Source organism: Aotus nancymaae, unplaced genomic scaffold (genome assembly GCF_030222135.1).
Source record: "Aotus nancymaae isolate 86718 unplaced genomic scaffold, 86718_ANA_hifiasm-v0.15.2.pri h1tg000036l, whole genome shotgun sequence".
Lineage (NCBI taxonomy): Eukaryota > Metazoa > Chordata > Mammalia > Primates > Aotidae > Aotus > Aotus nancymaae.
In genome coordinates, this window is record NW_026988450.1 from 61,870,901 (window position 1) to 61,896,358 (window position 25,458).

A 25,458-nucleotide genomic window follows, 5' to 3' on the forward strand; every position below is an offset into this window, starting at 1 on the left:
ATTAATTGTGTGACATTGCAAAATTTTCTTAATTTTAACTGTGGCTTAATAATCTCATTTGTATAATGGGGATCAAAATATTACCCACTTTATAAACTGGGTGCAAAGATGGAAAGGATTATTATATGTAGAATACTTCAAAAATATCTCTGGCCCAGAGAGAGTACTCATTAAATAATAGAGATAAAAGGAAATAGGCAACACAATATAAACAGATAAGTTATTCTGCAAGTCTCTAACAAGATTAATATTCTTCCCACCACATTAAAATTTTCAAATGCCTTTGATCTTCCATGAAATTGTATTTGTATCTTTCTAAGAAGGTTGAATTTTACTCCTAACTAGTATGTAATTATTTATGTATGCTTCCCATAAGCTGTAAAAGCTCCTGAAAATCAGCAATAGCTATTTGCCTCTTCTCTATCATTATCACTCAATAGATATTTATTAAAATAATACAAATATAAATATGACTATGCTACTCTCCTATAATATGAAAATCTGTTACTATAATATTGATATATTATTAACATTTCAGTCATCATATGCTGTGTTTTGAAAAAGACCTAGGGATAAAACAATAGAATGCCCAATAATTTTTCTGAAGTTAGTACTTTGTAATGTGATGAGTTTTTAAATACACAACTGCATTGACAATGACCTCATCTACTGTTTAGAAAAAAAATTTTAATGGAAGAGATAAGGATTCACTAACAAACCATTTTAGAAAGAGTTGTTTGTGAGAAATGCAATCATCTAACAACTTCAGAAAAGCTTGAAATTATGTTTGATATTATATTTATAACAAAAATGTTATTAAAAATTATTGCTAAGTATAAATTTTGTTAACTATATTCATATTTAATTTTCTGTATAAAGTCAAAATATATAAAGATATTTATTCTAGAAATTAAGCATCCATTAAATGTTAAACTGTAGGAAAAAATTAAGATAATATTAATACAAAAACATTATGCTTTTGATTCTATTTGCAGATGACTAACTTGCAGGGCAAATTCCAAATTCATGAATTAACAAAGAGATTCAAATTTTGAAAATATATAAAAATTGGGTCAGAACTAAATTTAGACAGTTGTGTTGTACATCACCCATACTTGACCAGTGACATTAGGTATGTATGATTTGATTTTACTGAATCTATGAATACAGTTCTCCAATACAGTTCTCCAATTGTCGTTTCAATATAAAAGCATTGTTTATATGTCAGTAAAAAGAGGTATTACAAGCCTGAGAAGCTCATTTTTCTTTCATATTACGAATATTGTAGAGAATGTATTTCCTTAAATTGTACTGCACCTTCTTTGTGTTGTTTTGCAAAAGAAATTTTTCATTCTGTCCAGTAAGTTTGGTTTTTCAACACAAATTATTTTCTTTTACTTTGTGAGACTATAAGCTAATCATGTTTTCCAGATTTATTTAGGGTGTAAGGTGAATAAAAGCTAAATTTAATGCTGATTCTAACAAAGGATACAAGAATTCAGAACTGAACTTTTGTAAATTAACCTTGCTCTTAATTTCATCTTATTTTGCTCTTTTTTTATTTTACTGTAGTTCTCCTTAATTCCATTTTATGTTATTTAGCTATGTATATCATATTTTTATGCTGCATCAACTACTTTTTTAAAGTTCAATATAAATTAAATATTAATATATAAGTGGCTTTAATAATTTAGCTTTGAATACTATAGTAACTTCAACAAATGTAAGGAACAGTAAATGAAAATTGCTTCGGTGAAAAATATAAGGAATTAATGCAAAAGAAACTCCAAAAACAATAGAAAAAAAAATTTCTCCCTGGCTCCTGAAAGATTTAATATATTTACAGCTAGCTTTCTATACATAAAAATTATGGAGTAAAAAGAAAATTATTTATCTTCTTCGAGTCAGATACGCAATTGGAAAAAGCCTAAGAAAAGTGGTTATAGAAAGCCTTTAGATTTTATGCACATTGAGCAATAGACCAAAAGGTAGGGTTTTTGAAGGCATCCAATTTCCAGAATTTAAAATCTGCTCTGTATTATTAATGATATGGAAGAACTTTCATCATTAAATGTTTCAACCCATGTATCTTCTACGTAACTTCCTAAGTTAATGGGTGATCAATAAAATTTCACAGGAGAGAAAGAGTCCAAGACCAAAAGTGTACAAAGTATCCCTCCCAAATGGTTGCTGTTCAAATACCTATTACTGTGCTTTCTTAGCACAAAACACAAAGGACTTTTCACATGGAGTGATCCACAAAAATATGTGTCACATAGCATAAAATGTCTTTGGTGACTACTATTCTCCTTCCTCCATTGATTTATTCCAATTTATTTTGCTTCATCTTATGAGTGGTGGATTTACAAAGAGCAGCAGAATACCAGATGGTCATTGCTGTGGTTCACTGAGTTTATATCCTAGCAGGAAGTTAGATGATTGCTTTTCAAGGTTTTTGTCATGCATTGAACAGTCTATTTCACCACAGGGGATTCTTAAGCTGTCAATATATTTTTGGCTAAACATGCCCCATCATTTTCTTTTTAAGACATGGGTCTATATAATCATATGAATGCTTGTGGACACAAAGATAATATAACTTATCTTTCTTTCTGAATATTGTGGAATATAGATTTGTGTTAGAAATGAGTATTTACTTAACGTTTATAAAATTCTGTTTTAATTTTTGGGACAACATTATTAAACTGTTTCTTATAGCTTCTTCAAAAATGTAAACTTTCCCTAAACAATCTGGATTTTTCGCTTAGAAAATTTATTTTAAAATTCTTATTTGTCAAAACAAATAAACAAAAAACTCCAGGCAAACAAAAGCCTTCCCAGAAGCACATGGCTCAGTTATATAGAATTCATGTAAGCAATGAAAACTTAGTTACCTCAAAAAGAGACTGACTTTTGTCTTTGCTTTAAAAAACATGTAGTCAACATTTTTCTAGGAATTGTACAGAAAGAAAATGAAGTTAAAATCATCTCATTAAAGAAAAAAACTCTACATTTACACTATTGTAACATATATTATGAAAAAATACACAGATTATCTCTTTATCCTCAAAGAAAATGGATTAGTTTAAAATAAGAATGATAAATGAAGGAATAAAAAACTTGAACAACAAAGTAAGCCAACACAAATGTTTGAGCTAATACATACATGATGAGGGGGAAAAGTCAGTAATTGCCTGAATGAAAGAAGACAAAACTCACAAATGCAAAATGGAGAACATAACGTGAGCCTAAGTTATATATATAGCTGACTATTGCCGTGGTAGAACAAAGGAAGATTGCAGGATAAGTACAGGAAGACTTGATTTTCTTCCTTGGACATAATATACATACATAAGGCCAATGCATATTGTTTATATTAGAATACCACTGTATCTTTTTGCATGAAATTAGAGTACACATATTTGGGCAATAACCCAAATCACCTTTCAAATACAAAACTCCTATATTCAATAGACCAAGTTTCATGAGGCCTCGAGCTGTTTCATTAATCATTATACTTAGAAACGTGATTTGTACAGTGAGTTTTTAAAATATTTGAGTTTATAGCTGGGTGCAGTGGCTCATGCCTGTATTCCCAGCACTTTGGGAGGCCGAGGCAGGTGGATCATCTGAGGTCAGGAGTTTGAGACCAGCCTGACCAATATGGTGAAACCCTGTCTCTACTAAAAATACAAAAATTAGCTGGTTGTGGTGGTGCATGGTGTAATCCCAGCTACTTGGGAGGCTGAAGCAGGAGAATCACTTGAACCAAGGAGGTGGAGGTTGTAGTGAGCTGGGATCATGCCACTGCACTGCAGCTTTGGTGATAAGAGTAAAACTCTGTCTCAAAAAATAATAATAATAAGTAAAAAATAAAATATATGAGTTTAATTATTGAATATACTTCAAATGTGAGAACTTTCAGACTTGGGTAACTCAGAAATACTATCTAAACTTTGGAAAATATATTTTCAAAAATGATGTCTAGTACTTGCTGATCCAAACCTATTTTTTTGGGTAATGTGGAGCTTAAAGTTTCTTGTAATTCTGAAAAAAATTAATTCTACTGCCTGTATGGTCCCAGAACCTAGATATATACATTGTCTGATACTCTTAGTTTTTCAGTATCTCATATCTCAATGTTATTATCATATTCAAAAATATATCTTTACAAACAAATCTTAGTATGTTTGTCCTCTTTTGGTCATGAACATGATGAAAATAAGGTATTTATTACTACTTGTTTAATACTATTGATTAGGTATTTTACATACATTAATGAATATAATCCTTATCTTAATATATGAAGTAAGTAGGACTTGCTCCTATTATACAAATGAGAAAACTGAGATGTAAAAATTAAATATATGGATTAAGGTTTTATATTTTCTAGGTAGCAGAGATATGAAGCAAATCAGGGCTTTTATTAGCAAACCAAAACTTTCATTAGCAAAGAGTCCACTCTTTCCAGGGTTCTTGATTATCTTAGTTTTTAAAATATTCTCCATTATTTCTGAGATACTTCCATTATTTCTGATACATGTTTAACTGCCAATATTTTCAATATGCTAAATACAAATATAACAAAACAAGTGATAGCTATTACTTCTATATGATTCTAAAAACAATTTGCTGTTATGTGTTTAGAACTTACTAGATAGTTTTGAGCACCTTATGTGTTAAGCATTACATAAATTTTTCAAAACTATCATTTAATCTCTTTAGCCTTCACAATTCTGAAATAAGTAAAAATACTCAGTTTTGACATAAGAAATAATACACTCAAGTAATATGTGGTAGAAATAGAAATCAACTCATAGATCTTGTGCCCCTAAAGAGAAATTATGTGTCCTTTGCCCTATCACGCTGGATAGTACTAAAACAGTCTAATCAGGAGATGTACGTTATTTTATAGCACAAATATACTTTTCAAAACCAGATTAGGGTACATGATAAGGCTATTGAATGTTGATCTGCCTGTTGATTGAATAGGCTGCCTTTTCCAGGGAGTGTTGAAGTAGCAGCAAGTGATCTGTGACACTTGCAGTTTTCCTTGTGGACTGACATCACTGCAATTTTGTTAGCAGGCTTTGAACTGATAAAATAATCCCAAACAAAACGATTCATGCTTAACTTGCTTATTCTTTGAAAGACATGCACAACATGTTTTCCTTATTAGCATCAAACATAACTGTTTGCATTAAGAAACTAGATCTCTATGTGAGTGACAGAGCTAGTGAAAGCTGAATATGTCCAAATAATATTGCTCAGATACTGACAAGTGTGGTGGTGGAACTCAAAGTCTGTGCCAAAAAAAATTCTGAAATACTATTTAAAACAATATGTTTGAAAATGAACTCAATCAAACCATCAATGCTTCAATCCTCGGAAAGGACTTTTAATACATGGTTCATGACATTTTTGTATTCAACAGTGCATTTGAGTACTTTCTTCTTTGGCATAAAAGAGTTTACCACTGACACTACTCTCTGTGATTCACAGTATTATAATAACACATTGTCTTCTCTGGGAATGGGTTTAAGAAAAAATAGTTTACAATGGTTTTTAATCAAACATTTTCAAAAGCTACAGATTTTAGCTATGAAAAATGCTAAAAAATCTTTACAGTGAATATGCAAAACTCGAATTTGTTTTGAGTATTTAAAATCTCGTAATAAAATATATTTTCATTTTGGCAAAGTACAATTCATTATTATGTTTAAGCACCATATGGGAATGAATAGAAATATGATGCCAAATTATTTTTGTGTCTTGTTTCAATACAGTACTTTGCAGTTTTCTTTTAGTTTTATCAATAGCTTGTTAATGTAGTACCATATTTGTGATATTACATTTCAGCATTTATTCATATGTAATTGGGACTTACTATGCATGAAATAATGGCATTTTTTATTTCCTACTGCTTTTGTGAGGTAGTTTCCAGATATGGAGCAGGGGACAAGTAAACATAATAAATATCCTTTCATTAACGAAGTCACTACTTCTTTGGAGGAATTTTGGTATGCAAAACTTTAAAAATTACTTGGCTAAAGTTTCCTACTTATTACTTCTCCAAATATTGTCTTTTATTACTAAGCCTGATTCCATCTTTTGGTATTACATTTTGATACAGAAAATTGTTGATCAAAATTTTTTGACAGGAGAATAATATAATATGGTGACAAATCAAGCTGCTGTTCTTATCTCGTCAGTCATTTCTCTAACACATTGTGGAAAACAGTCTTCCAAGAATAAAACTTGGAAGATTTATTTTTCTCTGTCAAAGGCAACAGTTCCCTCATTAGCCCTTTTGCTTATCTGTCCTGTCAAATATTAGGTTTAGGTCACTCAGTAATAATTTACTATATGACATCTACATCACTAACATCCAAACTTTCTCCCAAAACGATCTCACCTGTCAGATCGCAATAAACTCTGTCAACGTTTTACAGCATCACATCCCCTCATTGATCAGTGCTTACCCTGAGCCCTCATATGAATTCCAAGTTCTTTACTTTTGGCTACAAATAGTCAAATCATCAATACAACCTACCACTCTTTTAAAATTTTCTTTAATTAATCCAAAATTTACACATTTGTAATACAATCATATGTTTTCTGTGAGTGCATTCTTAGATCTTAATATGTTAACTCTTCCATCAAAAGTATGTGTCTCTTTTATATACAATGTTATTAGTTTTCCCTGAGGTATGTATATCAAATTGCCTTTCTGAATACAAAATGTAATTATGAACTTTGGAATTTTTAGCATAGGAATAGCACATCCATTTCACCTCGTCTGCCAACTGTTTTAATTAGTAAAGAGTGTTGTGAGAACTGGGTTAAGAAGGACTCTGAAGCCACATCAAAACTCAGTGGGAATGAATGTCATGAAAATGTCAAAGCAAGGGATGCAGAAAAGGCATGTGCTCCAAGGATTCTCATTCAAGACTTAAAGAATAGGAATTAGGCTTCATTTTTTACAGAATGTTGCTTAGCCCAGCAGCAGGCAGTTAGTTGACTTTTACAAATACTACCAGATGGTGTTGATAAAATTCATCCTGCCTGTGAACAAACACAAAACCTTTGCACCATACCCTCTAGGTTGATGTGGAACACATTTTTTCTTAATTAAACTATCATTGTTAGGAAGCATCAAAAGAACTCTCTAAAAGCAAAGGTTTCATCCAGGAGAGACTCTATATAAACTTCAGGGAAAGCAATGAGTAGATCATTACAGAGTTATCAGCCCCCTGCAAAGTTATAAATTAAAGAATCAGTATGCTATCAAGTGGCAAAGAAAAGCAGAGGGAAGGCATGAACTGAGTAGTCTGCCATCTTTTCTTTTGAAATGAATGACAACTACACACATTGCATATACATTACTCCTCCTTTATTTTTAATGAAAAAATTGGTTAGTGGGAAATAAATCACGCTTTTGAAAATTAGATCATGTGCTCTATGAAGTATGACTTAGACTCTACATTTAGCCGGTGAATATGAGTAACACGTGAGAACTACTTTTGAGGCTGGAAAGGAAAATCTGAATTATTGTTTCGTTTGAAATGTTCTTGCTCTATATAGTTTGTATTTTTAGCAATTCTCTGTAAAATCTTCTCTTAAAGCATTGTCCCTAGCTGAACTTCCTTGCACTCAATGGGAGACATTAATACCTTCCTTATCAAGATTCCTAGCTTACTCTACACATTCTGCTTAGCAATCATTATACATTATTGAAATTACTTTATTACTGTCTGCCCCACTGGACCACAGGTTCTTAAAGACAGGAATTGTTTCTTAATCAATCTGTTGATTCTCAGCACATAACATAATGCTTTGCAGAAGGAAGGCCCTTAATAAATACATATAAATGTGTAAATTTATTCATAGTGTTACAGCTGATGAGAAAAAAAGTGAGCTGAGTAGGCTAAAGTTAATCAGGTAGTATTTCCAAAAACAGTGGGTGCCAATTTTGATAGATTAAAAAAAAAATCATAGAAGTTAGGTGGAAGTCAAAGGAAAAAATCCTACTGGGACCTGGGAGCAAAGAGTAGGAAAGTAAATACGCTGGTAGCAGAGTTTAACCCTGGAACAAAAATGGCAATAGCAGAAAAACAACAGAAGCATAGGTTTTACGGTTAGATTAGAATAGAAGGACATTTGACATTATCCACTTCAAATTTGTCTTTGTTGACTGTATATCCTTTCTTTAGGGAGAAGATAGTAACAGGTGCTAAGAAAAAGTTGGATGATAGAGCTAACATAAGTAATAAATTGGTATGTAGATGATATTTTATGAATGCTATCACATTAAACTCTAACAGGCTTATGATTTGGATATTTCTGCCTACCTCTTCATCCCAGTGTAGCTAAAAAATAGCTTCCAAAATAATTCAATTATTACTCAAAGTCTCTAGTCAGTAAGTGGCAGAATCAGTATTCAGAACAAGGCCTTTCTGATTCCAAAGTCTATTGTCTGAATTGAAGTGAAGGAGCCAAACAACAGAGATTAATTTTCAGGTAGTGTTCAGAATGCTCCATTGAAATCTTTTCAAACTACTTCTTAGTTTTAAGTATCTTAAATCCTTGTAAACTACTTGGTTTTTAAGAATTTTAATATGCCTTTGATTTAGGGAGTTTTATGCTTTTCTTAAGAAAAGACTGTATTTCTGATTTTCACATAATATTCCATATAATATTCCAATTCCTCCCGTTATAAAAAACATTCTTAAAGAGAGACACGAATTATTTGGTGACATATCAAAAAGGTAAGAAGCTCAGGCTTTGGAACCTGAGAGAATATTCAGACCTGGCCTTCTTACCACAGCCCATTTGCTCTTGGGAGACATTTCTCCGCTGAATGCTCCTGTTTCTGCACATCTTGTGAGCAGAGGTTCCAACTGTCTTACTTTTTTGTACCTGGTCATCCTTCTGTGTAGCAAATAGCCAAGGAGGATACAGTGTCTTCCAGCAGAGCAAAGGAAAACTCTTCATACCGCCTTGCTCCAGAGGAAAGAACGGGGGTCCCTACTGCCCATTATAAAAGATTCAGGTTTGTAAGCTCATGGCTAATCTCCTGTAATACCATTTAGCAGGTTGTGCAGGTATCTTACACTCTTCATGTCATTCTACGAGAATTCGGGCTTGGGAAACTGGCACAAATCCTGCTATTCTTGCTCCCAGTGCTGCTGTGAGTAATAAACTATCCTTCATTTCCAACTCAACTGTCTTGTGTATTTTATCATGATGCATGAAACTGTAGCAGAGAATTTTAACCTGAAAGTAGAGTAAAATGTCAGAACTCTTTGTAGTTCTTAATGTTTACCAGCTGAGTAATCTTGAGCAATTATTTTTCAATATCTGAGCTTCAGTTTCCTATTATGGTGAAATTTAAAAGTGACAGTGCTTATAAATTTTTTAGCAAATTTATAGTGCAAAAATAAATGATAGTTAAGAGTAGTTATGCAATATCAGTAGCAATAGCAGCAGTAGCAGTAATAATAGCAGTAATTGTGGTAGCTATAGTAGTTGAAGAATATGCAGCAAAGGAATCTAACATTGAAAGAATGCCAACAGACAGCAGACATTTTACTAAGCAGCCGGTGTTGCTTATCTTATTTAATCTGCACAACAAATGGAACAGGTGTTTTTTGTTTTGTTTTGTTTTGTTTTGTTTTCATTAGTTAAATGAGGTAAATGAGACTCAAATTGTTGAACTGATTTTCCTGAGGTAACTCACATGACAAATGACAAAGCTGGGATAAGAAGCTAGTTGAGTCTTATTTCCAGGGAGTTGTAGCGCATGCATTTGCAGTTCCATGTTTGGGAGGAAACTACAAAGTAATTTAGGTGGGCAGTTGGATATTCCTACATCCCAGTCATGGAAGAATTACAGAAACATATGTTTGTTAAGGAAAAAAAGCCCAGAGGAAACAGTGTTGGTCTCCACAATTTTTGTAAGCAAAATCCATCCATGTACTTAGCTAATGTTGAACACGTTCTGTTTTCCAAGCTTTGTATTTTGAACCTTTTCCACATTATTATATTATTATGTTTTTGCCATAATACAAATAATCTTAATAGTATTCATAGTAAACAACACAACATTATTTCAAAAATTTCCATGCTATCTTCAGAGAAAGATTCATAAATTTAGTCAATATTTCTTAAAGCAAAGTAACTTTGATGGCCTAATTAAATTTTTAAACATCATAAACTCCATGTTTTAAATATAATTATGAAAACATAGAAATACACAATGCATGCACAACTGTGTATATAGAGATATGTAATTTCTTACCTAATTTCATAAGCAATGTGAAAGAGATAATAGTAAATACTAAAATTTAGTATTTTTCTCTACTTTTCATGTAGTGTATGAGATTATCTATCTATTTATCCTTCAGTTTTTTTTTTTTTTGAGAGAGTCTTTCTGTCACCCAGGCTGGAGTGCTGTGGTATGATCTCAGCTCACTGCAGTCTCCACCTTCTGGGTTCAAGTGATACTCCTGCCTCAGACTCCCAAGTAGCTGGGACTACAGGTGTGCACTACCACACCTGGCTAATTTTTTTATTTTTAGTAGAGATAGGGCTTCACCATATTGGCCAGGCTGGTCTCAAATGCCTGACCTCAAGTAATCCACCTACCTCAGTCTCCCAAAGTGCTGGTATTACAGGCATGAGTCATTAGACTTGGCCTCTCTATTCTTTAGATTCTATAGAAGAAACAGGCACCAAACACATTTTTCAAATATACTGGCTTATCCCAACTCTCATTTTTAAGTTGTGTCAAACAATCAGTATAAATAAATATTTTTTTTACCTCTACAAATAGGAACAGGAAAATCCCACGAGGCTGTATTAACTGAATTGGCTAGGCAGGTGAGCTGAGGGTGGCCATCAAGGATGTATCCAGTTACACAACTGTAGCGGATCTTGTCCCCGACATCGAATCTTGTACCATATAATACACCTTTGGGGGGAACACCAGGATTTCCACAAGAGCTACTCTGCAATTCTATAGAAAAGGAAGAAAAAGAGTTTACAGTTATTTAAATAGTTTATTGTTTTAGATTTATAAAATTATATATGTAGATGTAGATAGTCTTATTTATTTGGAGAAGAGTCACAGAAAAGGAAATGGCTTCTATTCCAATACATTTGACAGTGAAATATGGGATGGAAACTAAACATTATCACAGAGGTATTATTTGTCATTGTTTATGCTAGAAAGTTTTAGATATTTTATATTACTTAGTTTTCATAGCATTACTTACATTTTTACTCATAGGTTAATATTTACTCAGATAAGTAAAATTGAGGATAATACCATTCACATGTCAAAGTTACATTCTAATAACATAGTAATAAGCAAATTCATTTTCTTAATATTATCTTCAGTCCTTTAGTACTTAATCTTAAATGATGAGCCTAGATAAAATACACATTTTGCATGGAAACCTTTATTTCATTAAAATGAGAAAAATACAATACAGTAGTAATGGACAATTTTTAAAGTTAGGAAGGGTGAGCTAGAATTCCAGCTCTATTATTTGTTATTAACCTTGAGTGTATATTAAGAATTATAATAATAAGTGTAAACAGTTGTAACATTTTAATTAGAACAATAGGCAAAATATATGGAAAATTATATATCAGAATATTTTACCTACCACCTTCTTATTCTATTAGTTGATGCTTAAAACTAACAAAGTATAAAAACATGAGTTTTTTACAATAATATTCAATTCAGAAAAAAACAATTTTAGACTAAATGAATAAAAAATTATGAAAATAGCAGAACTTCAAGATTAAAAAGAACTACAGATTATTTTTTCTTATATTGTTTTCTAAATTTTTATTATATTACTGTTATATTACCTTTATACTACAAATAATAAAAACACTAACAGTAATTAACGAAGTAAAAGTTATTGCAATTTGAGTAAAGTCTGTACTTAAGTGTTGTGCTAACATTAATTTCTTAGTTTTGGCCATTTTGCTGCAGTTACATAAGTAGTTATATTGAGGGAAGCTAATTAAGACTATATGGGAACTACTCTTCTTGCAAAATAATAAGCTGAAAGTGATGTTGCAATAAACAATACAATATTTTCCCATGTGCTTTGATATTTATTTTATTTGTGGAGTTACTAAGTTCTGTATAATATTACAATGCTAATTCAAATAATTACAAACCATTATAATATTTAAAATATCAATGTCAATATTAAGCAAAAATATTAAAATACAAAATCATTCACAATAGATAGCTGCAGCTATACAAAAGCCAATATTAATTATGCACAAAAATTGTAAACAAAGAGGACTTTTTTTTCATTTTTAGTGGGCTTATAGTAATTTTGAGAATATTTTTTAAACGTACATTAATTTTTTGTATAAACTTTTCAAAGCAAGTAAAAGAAAAGTCACAGATTAATTTCAAGTAGAAGGCCAATTTAATCCAGGAAAATATTGAGAGCATGGGACATCCATATATTTAAGAGAGAAAATATTTACTTTGAGTTTTAAAAATGTAGTTACATGTTTCTACAAACTAGCAAAGTGAAGAAATTGATTAACATTTACTAAATGTAAATGGTTTCAATAAATAGACAATTTTCTTAATAATGCATTCTAAACTAAAATTTGTAAAATATTTAAAGTGTCAGTAGTGAGGTTATTTCTAATTTTTTATTCTGTTATTTCTTCAAGACATATGCTATATGAATTTTCAGTAAAACAATACCAATTTATTATCTGTGAATTTTGAGCAACTTTTAAAGAAACACTATGAATAGAACAGTACTTTATTTTAAAATATTTAATTTTTTTAAAAAATTATTTGATTAATAGGTGAGATGTTTGCTGCAAGAGACAGTGAGATTGATAAGTTTTGATAAAATGAATAAGAATTCAGTCCCCTGAATATAGTAATAACGAAGGAGATACTTTTAATGAAACTATCACTTTTGGCCTTAGAATTAATCTACTCTTCTTCCTTCCACCCTCTAAAAAATAATTAAGGTCAGAACTTCAGTTGTCATAAAGTTATGTGTCTAGGAGTAAAGTAGTTTCCAAATTATGTCACAGGAAGCAACTAGGTGGGTGAATAAAATGAAAGAGAAGAAAGCTCTAAAGAGCTTTCTTTAGAAAAAGAGTCTTTCTTAAAGAAAGACTCAAAATTAACTTTGATTTAAATGAACAAATAAACGTTACCCAGAATAAAGTACTTAAAGCAAAAATGGAAACCATATCAGGTGAAGCAGTGAATGAATAATAACACTGAATGGAATCTTACTTGATTACCTAATCTTCTGCTTTGTGGCTGAATTATTTTTAAAAGTGATAAAATTTTAGATTGTTTACAAATGAAACTCAAAGAAGACAATTTTAAAGCATATCTGGCCTTTACTTTCAGGAAATTCCTGCTGTCATTTGTGCTTGTTTATTATCTTCGTATTTGAGAACAGCTATCCATCATCCTCTATTAACTGAGTAATTCATAAAGACAGTTAAGATATTTTACATTCAGGTGTAATGATCCTGATTCTATAACCATTGCTCATGGATTATATTTTTTGTCTTCTCCTGAACCTTTAATTCAGACTTCTCTCTATGCTATGTCCATTTTCAAAGGCAAAGCCAAGTACGATGTATTATTAACTGAAGTATATAAACCACCATCAAAAAAGACTATGTTCCTATTGAACACTCACTTCTTACTTTTAATGTTTTAAAACTAAATAATGCTGCATAAACTTTTGAATTACATTTACTTTTAATTAAAAAGTTTTAGAAATTGCTAGGTTAGACTAGTTTTTAGATAATGTTTCTGCGAGCCACCCAGAGTTTGAATTTCACAACTGAAAACCAAACACCACATGTTCTCAGTTATAAGTGGGAGCTGGACAACATGAGCACATGGACACAGGGAGGGGAATAACACTTACTGGGGCCTGTTAAGGGAAGGTGGGGGTGCATAGAGCATTAGAGAAAAGAGCTAATGCATGCTGGGCTTAATACCTAGGTGATGGGTTGTTAGGTGCAGGAAACCACCATGGCACACTTTTACCTATGTAACAAACTTGCATATCCTGCACATGTAGCTGAACTTTAAAAAATAAAATAAAATAAAATAATTCTTTAAAAAAATAAATTAACCATGTTCAGTAAAGCAAAATATAAAATAAATATTAGATATATGTTGTAAGTATTTACAGTAAGTGATATTGCTTAAAATATATAAAATTGTTAAGGAAAATAGAGATTTATAAATATAACGAAGAATTTTTTGTAATTCATCGGAAATACATGCAAGCTAGACACATTATACTTGTTATCTCACTGTGTTTTTGAAACAAATAATTACACCTAAGAGCAGAATTGCTGAATAGACTTTATTTAGTTATCTTCTTTTACCAGATGACAGTAATATATTGATTAAGAGGTTTAGATGACTAACATAAAATAATTATAGACTCCATAATTGTCTTCTAATATCCCATAATACAAAGATTAAAATGAAATTGGAGTAGGGGAGGCAGTACTTTAAAACTGTTTACCCAATATTCTTGGTTGAGCACTGATTAAATTTGAAAAAATTCATTAATAAATAAGAGAAACATACCATGTACTGCAGCCTTATTTGAATTCTAATCTTGGAGTCTATGCCATGAGATTATGTCTGTAGAAAAAACAATTACTTAAAGTGGGGATTTAAGTAAATTGAAATCACTGGAAAATAAGCCTGAAGAATTTGCACTCAGTAGATGTCTGAAAATGTGAGACCCTTTATGTTAAGTTTACTGCTCTATGGATAATGAATTATTTTGCCTAATCAAAAGCCATTTGGTTTTTGCAGAAATATGTATATTTTATTTTTCTTCTCACAGTTATTGAGATTATCAGCAAATATGAAGACATTTTGACCACATTAGCTATTCTGAAGTGTAAAAGATTTTTGATACAGCAAAATAATTCCTTGGAAAATAAGATAATCTTTTAAAAATCCAATTGTATTTAAAGGGGTAGAGTTCAGTGACACTCTTCTATATTAGTTAAAAGGAAAGATAAATTACTTGTTAAGTGACACTGACACTATTTTATTCTTCAGAAGTTTTTAAGAGTTAACCACTAACATTGCTCTATGATGTATACTAGTTAATACTACAACATCTCCCTTGCCGTCTAAGTTAACAATTTGAGAACGTCAACCTTCATTCACTTTTTTTTTTTTCCCGAGACGGAGTTTCGCTCTTGTTACCCAGGCTGGAGTGCAATGGCGCGATCTCGGCTCACTGCAACCTCCGCCTCCTGGGTTCAGGCAATTCTCCTGCCTCAGCCTCCTGAGTAGCTGGGATTACAGGCACGCGCCACCATGCCCAGCTAATTTTTTGTATTTTTAGTAGAGACGGGGTTTCACCATGTTGACCAGGATGGTCTCGATCTCTTGACCTCGTGATCCACCTGCCTCGGCCTCCCAAAGTGCTGGGATTACTGGCGTAAGCCACTGCGCCCGGGGCAACCTTCATTCTTGAGTATCAACTATCATAGGCATTTAGGCATTCTTCCACTTTTATCTCACAAAACACTTGACATTATGTATAATTATCTCCATTGTGTAGAAAGGAAAACTGAGATTCGGGAAGATTAAGTAACTTGCCAAAGGCCACCCACTAATAAATAAACTTATGATTCAAACCGTTTCCTAATGTAAAAGCCTTAGACCATTTCATAATTATATACTGCTATCTTTGAAAGGCAGATATTCATTCCACAAGTATTTATTAAGCATCTATCTTAAGCAATGCTCTGGGGATATAGTATTACAAAAGGTAGAAGTGGCCCTGCCCTCATGGAGTTTATGACTTGGTGGTGACCAAAAGTAATAAATAGTAATTTATAGAATATTAATTGTATTGTTACATGTGGCAGAAAAGAAACATATAAATTATAATAAAGGCATATAATGGAGAAATCTGAATTAGTATTGATTAAGAGGAGATTTGGAAAGCATTTCCTGATGAAAAAGGCTTTAATTGTGATCCTAAATGGGTAACACATTAGTTTTTATTTGTTCTTTTAAGGGCAGTGAACTAATAGAAAAGTTGCCTGTAATCTCAGCACTTTTGGGAGGCCGAGGCAGGTGGATCACCTGAGGTCAGAAGTTCAAGACCAGCCTGACCCACATTGTGAAACCCCGTTTCTACTAAAAATAAAAAATTAGCTGGATGTGTTGGTGTGCGCCTATAGTCCCAGCTGAGGCAGGAGAATCACTTGAACCCTGGAGGCGGAGGTTGCAGTGAGCCGAGATTATGCCACTGCACTTAAGTCTCGGCAACAGAGTGAGACTCCATCTCAAAAAAAAAAAAAAAAAAAAAAAAGAATCAAAGTACTATAATAGTTATTAGGTTTGGCAATACAATGAAAACAGGTTTCACAGAACTAATAGGGTAGAAGCTAGATTGGGAAAAAATGTTTCAAAAAGTTTGATCATTGATGGCTTCAAGCAGTGGATGTATATTCTTTGCATAGGCTCATAAATATGAAAGAGAACTATTTCCTCATTAAATATTTGGTGGTGGGGTGCTATCTGCTTTTTAAAAGAGTAATTGAGAGTAAATAATTAAAATACATTCTATAAATGTACATGTGAGCAGAGATTTTCACAAGCATGTATGACATAAAGTGTGTAAGTTCACTAATTTAATACTAATTTGATTTCGAGTAGGAAAAATTGCTTTAAAAGGGATCGTTAAAATTAATTTAAAAAAACTAGTAGCCAAAATGATGTATCCATATTATTTTAATATGACAATACCAACTGTTTGATAAGATTACACAAAACAATATACGTTAGTCATGTATATTTTTAGCAAGTACTCAATATGTGCCAAATATTAACTCAATAAATTGCAGTTTTATTATTATAATCAATTAGGCATTTGACACATCAAAATTAGGAGTGATTATGTTATGATATTCTAGAGGCTGTGTCATATGTATCAAATTTTCATTAAATTCTAATGAACTATGTTAGATTATTCTTGATGTCTTAAAAATTAATAAAAAATAGTAATTTAGCTAAGGGTAAAAATAATTGCTCCTCTCTAAGTCATAAAGGAAATCCAAAGGCTAATCTTAACTTTTGGCAGAAAATTTGTGTAACCAAATTCACAAAAAGTCTCCTATAGATGTCATTGATTTTTTTCATTCTTTTTCATTCTTTTCTCTATTGTTTGGTATCATATATTAAGCATCATTCCTTGGTGAAATGAAATAAAACTCTATTAAGAAATTTAGAAAAACAAGCATGTGATTAATACTAATAAACATATTACAACACCCTCATTCTTAAAAGAAAAAAAAGAACAGTTTTGGAGCACATAGCTGTGAAAAGCAAAATGTTTCAGAAATTATCAGGAAGAAAACCTTACCTTGATAATTGGAATGAAAAATTTAAAACAGGGATAATGGACATCCTGACTACAGAATTGCATAATTATTCAGTCAAATAGATGAAGCATGATCCTGCTGAGATCAATTAACAATGCTTTAAAACACTGCAAAATTATATCTACTAAGGGAAGTAAAATCAAGTTGTTTGTACTTCTTAGAGAAAATTAATCTCGGAGTTTATTTCCCAGATGATTAAAAATAATTTAGGAGAGCATAACATCAAGCAGAAACAAAATGTTTTGCACCTAGTACCTCTCATCCTGAGATTTTCAAACATTTAACAACAAATCCATTTTCCAAATTTGTTAGTGCCACAAAATGTTCTTTGTTACAAATAGTGAACCATTTCATTCACAAGGGACATAAAGGGTGTACTTGAGAATTTACCTGGGGACTTCAGTTTAAGCAAACATTTCATGAATATTTTGAATAACTTATTGCATCTATCACATCTTGATGGTCTTTTCTTTCAGTACATATAACTGAATGAAATTTATTTCTGTATACGTTTACTTCCTCCTTTTAAAAACAGGGACTCTAGTTCATCTTTGTTTCAAGAATTAAACACATTGTGCTGTTGGCAAGCAAAAAAGAATTAAACTAATTGAATTATCTCCTTTAGTAGAAAAATTTGAAAGTTAATTATCACACAGAGCTCATAGCATTAAATGTTTTAATATAAAACATTAGAGTAGAATATGTAGTATAGAAGAGAGCTGTAGGAATAGCATGAATTAAACTTGTTATAATAAGCACTGGATCACATTGGCAACATGTGATTTTGTATGAGTCAAATTACATAGTTGTGATTCAGTTCTGTTACTCTGTGAAAATACATTCACTTCTGTAAGCCATTTCCTTAATTTATAAGCTGGAGTCATGTCACAGACCTCACTGGGATGCTGAAGATGTTGCAAACATGAGGCCACATTTGCCATTTGGAAAGTCATTCTGAAACTTCCAAAAGGCTCAGAGTTGCTGATCAAAAGGACAACTGTTATATGTTATTTGTTATTATTATTTGTTATTTATTATTTTAACTTATTGAAAGGGAATCCAAATAAATTACTGGCTGCTAGAAAAGAAAACAGAGCAAGATAGTACTATCTTAGCTGGTCTGCCTAAGAGAAAAATAGATTACTAGATTGATTTTAGGAAAGAATGAACATTGATTAAAATGTATTACAGGCAGTAGAAGCAAAGACTATGTCATTTAAAAAAACATTTAGAAAAGTCCCAGGGCAGGATGGATGTATTTCCAAGGGAAGAAAGTATGAAGTAGTAGAAATGTTAGTGTAAAACCAAACACACAAAAATTTATTCTATATAGGTAATTTAATTCTCTTTTCATGTTGTGGATATAGATAGGGTTCACTGGCACTACAGAAAAACATTTGAGTGTTAGGTGTAGATTTATGGTTAAATACAAGATAGAGATTGCACCATATACAAGGACTAGCCATTAGTTATGTTGACCCATGAATAAGAGGTAATACCCATTAGATTGGAAATGTCTGTGCCCTTTTATTGGCTAAATAAATTTGATCACCCAAAATGAATTTACAAAACAATATTATAGTTTTGTTTTGTAAACTCTATTAACTACCATTGTATTAACACAGTCGGGTGAAAGGATCATAAAATATAAAAATTTGTGATTATTAGAAGCTAACTCTGTTGTACATAGTTACCAGAATATTACCGAAACAGAAGAAGTACAAATATAAAAAGGAGGCACATTAGCAGCCATACTCACTTTAGAGTTTCTGAACATGGAATAATGTTGCATCTGGCATTTGGTAGCATTTGATAGTTTGATTCAGAATAATAGAAAAATATGAATAGACTCTCCTCTGACAGAATTGGGACAAGTATCTGTATTAAGACTTTTGGATAAAGGTAATTTAATTCTTTAAAAAGATGTGTTAAGCTGATCATGGATGATTTACTAGATTATATATTCATCAAATATGATGACTGAGAAATGACACTATATTTTAGCAATTAATCCATCACCAAATAATTATTGAAGCCTGAGGCACAAATGTCAAATGGTATTAAATACGACACCATTTGTATCTTGTCAAAACATAACTCAAGTTGGAAAAATAAGACATACATGGTAATGACCTAGAAATTAAAAAATAAAACTGATCTCATAAGCTGATTTTTAAAAAACAAATTTAACTATTATATACGCACACCAAAGGAAGACTATTTTATGAAATGAGATAAGTAAGTTTTTAGTTGGAGAGGAGAAGAGTCAAATTATATGAATAAGACCCCCTAGGGACAAATGTCTAAGATGTGTTCAGGGGCGATATACAGAGTAGGTTGGTTTTAATAGGTTGGTTTGACTAGGTTGATACATATGAGGAAACAAAGAATGTAACTTCAGAAAAGAATTCTATGGTTGCACTTTGGAAACACTTAAAATTAGCTGTTTTAGGGTCGATGCTAAGCTGCTGCTGCTGCTGCCAAAAAAAAAAGAAAGAAAGAAAGAAAGAAAACCCCACAATGAATTGGCTTAAATAAAATAGCAGTTATTTCCCTCTCTGATTGCTCTAGGCTGGGAGAGATCAGACTGTGCCCTCAGGCAATCAGGGACTTAGTTTTTTCCCCCCATCTTGCTGCTCTATCCTCCCCTAGGGCATTGCCTTTGTCCTTTGTCTTCAAGGAGAAGCAGGGTTGCTGCAAATGTTGAATTCCAGGCTACAATGAGAGTTGAATGAGATGTTAGGGGAAAAACAACAACAACAACAACATCACTTCCCTCCTTTTCCTTCACTGCTGACAAAACCCTTTCTCATTACTACATCTTGTCCAAATTCTAGATTTTCTGGGATATGCACAGCAGTTTTGTCGTTGTTATCATTTTTCTATCAAGGCCCACTATAGTTCCTCATGGAGCAGAGGCCTGGTAAAGCAGAAAGTAGATGGTTATAATACATAACCCCATGTGGATAAGCAAACAGAGGGGAATATTCCATAGTTAAAGAGCATGTCCATGCATAGATCCTGTCGGACAGAGATTCTGAAGCAGTTCCTGCCCTAGCAGACCTGGTCCTGATCTCTAGGAGGTGCTTCTTTGTCCTGGGTCCTGTGTTGTCCCCTGGCATTTTCTTCTGCATAGTTCTTTCTTATCCACATTCTCTGTGCTAAAATTTGAATTGGGTGTTGAAGAGTAAAACTATCTTTGGGAGTGCTTTGAGCTTATATACTACCTCTGCTAATGCAAGTTTGGTGCTTGAAAATTGCCTTAAGGATTGACAACCACAGAGTTTTGCAGATGACTCATATAATTTATTTAGCTAAAACTGCCTCTGAAAACTTACTAAGAATTAATTTATTTGCTTCCAGGTATTTTCTGGTGCCAGGGAATACTCTTCTCAACCCTCAACTTGTTCAAACCATGGCTTTCATTGCCTTTATCATTGGAGCTACCTTGAGGTGATCTGAAATAATAAGCTTGGACAGAAATGCAACATTCCTTATCTGATCTTTGGCCTCAAGGCTGCCTCCATCCTTAGACTTAGAAACTTACAGAATATTCTGATAAATCTTCTTATCCTCTGTTATACAGAAAAAGTTGGTTTTTCCAACCCATAAGTACCCAGAATTTAGACTATTTTATTCACTCTTTTCTCGAAAATGGTCAATTTATGCCCGAACTTTATACATAATGTCTTGTTCACATTTTGGGGGTACATGTGATACTTTGATACTATATTCATACAAGGTGTAATGATTGAATCAGGGTAATTGGGTGCACGCGCGCGCACGTGTGTGTGTGTGTAAAAGCCAAGTCAAACTGTGTTTTTCCTCTACTTCCACAACAACTACAATTGGCACAGAAAACTTCTGGGACCACCAAGCAAGCAATCAGTTTTGCAGTAGACAACAATTTGGTGTCCTCCAATTCAGTTCTGACACTGTCTACCTGGCAATAGTATCATCTCACAGGTTGAGGGCTTAATCCCCAAGACTGAACCCGCCAGGCACCAGACAAAAATCTAGGCCTCTGGAAACTTTGCCTGAAAGTTTCTAGTGGCATTTTCACTAGGGAGACTTTCAGAACTCAAGAATTCACTTACTTAAGTTTACCAATTCATTACATAAGATACTAAAAGGATGCAGATGAAGAGATGCATAAGGTGAGATATGGAAAGGTACACAGAGCTTTCATTCCCTCCCTAAGAGCACCACCCTTCAAGAACCTCCAGATGTTTAGCTATCTGGAAGCACTTCATGCTTCATTCTTTTGAGGTTTTTATGGAGGCTTTATTAAAGAGGCATGATTGATTGAACCAATGATCATTGGTAATCAACTTAACCTTCAGACCCTCTCCTCTCCCTAAAGGCCAAAAATCTCAACCCTCTACTCCTGTCTTGGTCTTTTGGGTGGCCAGCCTTAACCTTGAAGTTACCTAGTACTTGCCAACAATCAGTCAATGTATTAGCATACAAAAATACAATCACTTTGGAGTTTCTAAGGATTTTAGGAGTTATATGCCAGAAAACGAGGCCAAAGATCAAATACATATTTCATAATATTAGAGTCCATCCCTGTTCTTTAACCCCAGATGCCTTATATCAAAAAACATACAACTCAAAAGGTACGGCCAGACCACTAGAATTCCAGTTTATCATTTATAAATAGTTTATTCTATCACGTTGTATGAATGTCTGCTAGAGTGAGGTCACTCAAATGCAGGCTTTAGTTCAAACTTATCAGCTTCTGAAAGCAGATGTGGTCTCCACAAACCTATAGCTTCACCCTTTCAGACATGTGGTATAATTCAGCTAAGGGACAATGTCTTCTCTAGCTCTGAATTTCCTTCAAGTTGTTAAGTAATATTAGGTTTCTCTCAATTTATAACCCATTCATTTATTCCATAACCTTCCAGTTACTATATTTCCTTTTTTTCCATCAACGTTCAAACTTTTTTCACCTTTGGAAGGAACGTTAGAATCATCACTGTGCTTGTCTAGACTGCAAGCAGCAACACTACTGGGTAGCAAGTACTTCCCCAGCAGTTCATGTCAGCACTTACCTAGGGTATGGTTACATAGTTCAGAACTATAGGGCCATTTTTAACACCAGGCAATATATCTGCATTCACTGTTAACTTAAATTTTGCTAGATTGTAAAGGCACAACATACCCCTATCAGGCACTTAGGAATTCTGGCAGAAGGTTATTTTTTTTTTAGAATTCATTATGTTTCCTGCACTTAATTTGTAGCCCTTGTTCCAGGACTACTGTACCAAGTAGGGAAAGGAGGAAAAAAAAGTTGAGGTGATGTGGGAAGAAAGAAAAGGAAAATCAGAATCATATAATCATTATACTGGCTTACTCCTCCTTTGGCAAGAATCACATAGTCATACCAGTATCCTTCCCCATCCCTGTTTCCAAAATGAATCAAAAAAAAAAATGAGGAAAAACTAGTGGGGAAACTCCTTTAGTCCCCACTCACGTTGAGTATTAGCACACATCCACGAAGGCCTGTAAGCCAGCCCTTCATGCTTTCATCTCCCACTGTTTTAGACAATGAATGCTTTAATGTCCAATTCACGTTTCCATTAATCTTTCTCTGAGGAGGATATATTGTTGCCCATTGTTAAAAATTATGGGCTGCATAGTATGTTTCTTGGTCTGAAGAAATGGAAGTCAGATGTCCAAATCTGTATATTTTGTGGTTGTTGTTGTTGTGTGTGTGTGTTTTAATAGCACTCAGGGCATTTGCATCTTTTACAGGAAAAGCAAAACCTAGTCCACAGTCAGTGTCTGTTACTGTCAAGACCCATATGTATCTTCCCAAGTATACCAGCATTTGTCTCCCTTGCAAGCTATGTTCAGGACTTCCCACCAGGGACTCTACCCCATATCTGTCAGCACTCTGTCTCTCTTGCTCACACACAAAACCATTCTTATTGACATCATGTGCCTGAGAAGGTATAAAAGGAGCCTGAACAAATTCAGCACTGCTGCATCCACTCATTTCATGAACCCAAGTAGCCCTCAGGAGAGCACCCTGGGATATTTGCTTGTCAATTCCAGTCACTTTCAAAACCGGGAAAAGCTTCTTCTGATGGCCAGTATGTTCTACTCAATATACAGCTCAAATTTCCAAAGGATTCTGCCCCATGTGGGCATCCTTTTAATAAGCCATATTTCTTTTGCCCTTCTCCCTGACCATATGGCCAGGCCATTGGCCACTACCCACAAGTTAGTAAAAACTCACACAGGAGGTTCTACCACCATTCAATTTTTCCATCACTGATGGGTAAACAACATTTAATTCAGCCCACCAAGCTGATTTGTTTTTACCTTCTTTTGTCAGAGTACCAGTCTTTCAAACAGGATGTTGTACATTTACCTTTGAACCACAATCTATAAATCAAGCAGCCTTTTGTTCGTCAATTGAGAGCTATTTATAGGGCACTTTCCAATTGTCCATAGAACCCAGCAGCTCCTCACACAGTTCCAGAATCAGTCCTAGTGGAAAAGAGGCTCCCTTCTTATCAGTGTTCTCTCTTTGCCTTCTCCAGATAGGGCATGACCCTGTATAAACCATTTCCATTGTATTATGGAACTCTTCTGAGCACTGCTACATGGTAATTAGAATGTACTCTGACATTACTTAAGACAGCGAAGGTATTTCAGGCGTCAAGATCATTTTACATCCTTTGGTCATATGGATAGCTTTATTTAACATTCTATAACAAGGCAGGAAATGCCCCTCAAGTCAAAAATTTCTGGGCCAAAGACTTTGTAGTTGTTGCTGAGAGAAGCTCACAGACTTTCCCTGTGAGTCCCAGTAAACACTCTACAGTGGGCTGGAAAATGAAGAATTTGTCTCTACCAGCACTCCAGCTTCTACTCTACACTGTGTGTGCTTAGACTATCTTACTGGTTCCCATTGGGCATTTTAAATTAATATTAGTTGAAGGGTGGACTTACATGCCTCTGTTTTACAGAACTAGGTGGGGGAACATCAGTTATATATAATACTTATTCTTATAAATGAGATTCTGTCTGTGGGCCGGCGGTGGTGGTGGGGAGCTGTTAGTATGAACCTCTTTCGCTTTGCTGGGAGTTTTTTTTTTTCTTCTTTTCCTTTTTCACCCAATAAATTCCATTCCCCTCATCCTTCAATGTGTCTGCATTCCTAATCCTTCCTAGTCATGTGACGGGAATCCAGTTTTAGCTGAACTAAGGAGTAAAGTTCTACATCAAGGAGACTACTACCCTGAGACCACCACTGAAGTTTACTTGAAGTCAGTGTCACCTCATCACCAACCTCTGAACTGTGAAAACAGACAAATTGACTGGAAAAAAAAAAAAATCACCTAAAATTGTAATTCAAGGATCAAGGAGTTGTAACAAGAGGTGACAAATGTGTCCACTCTGTTTTATTCACTTAAAGCTGGAAAATACTGGAAACTACTGTAATTACATTGCAACACTGATAATGAAATCAACAGGCAGGAATCTGCAGGAAGATTGTGCACACAAATTTCATGTTTCATTTTTATACTAGTGTAAGTGTTTGATTCATATCGACAACAAGAGAGTCTCAGAAATGTAGTTGAGTTTCTCCTTTTTTTCTCTAACATTTTTAAAGAGACAGAGGGTGAAATGGACATCAATAGAATTTATTCAATCACCCCATCTAACATGTACGTAACTCCCCTTCATCCTATTTCAGTAACACACCTACACAATTCTTCTGTGTCCATAAAAGGAATTCCAATTTCTCAGCTGATGATCATGATCCTACATACCTACACAATCCTACCCCTTTATACTTCTCCAAAATCTCCTTATGCTTGCCTAGTCACATGCTCTATTTAGGTCAAATATTCACTGCTTCCCAATATGTTTTATGTATTCTTGCTTCACAGATTTACTTACACTATTTCAAATATCTTCATATTTATTCTTTGCCTATCCAGATATTTCCATTCTTCAAGATCTAAACAAATTCCCACCTTC

The 25,458-nt window shown here is 33.4% G+C and overlaps 1 protein-coding gene across 1 annotated transcript in view; it reads right to left on the reverse strand.

Annotated features, from left to right (window-relative positions):
* Positions 1-25,458, reverse strand: part of CSMD3 (CUB and Sushi multiple domains 3) — a 1,293,678-nt gene that overhangs the window by 1,027,726 nt on the left and 240,494 nt on the right. Inside the window, exon 4 of the mRNA XM_012443291.2 lies at positions 10,823-11,017. Within this exon, the coding sequence (XP_012298714.2) occupies positions 10,823-11,017 (195 nt within the window). The remainder of the gene's footprint in view (positions 1-10,822; positions 11,018-25,458) is intronic.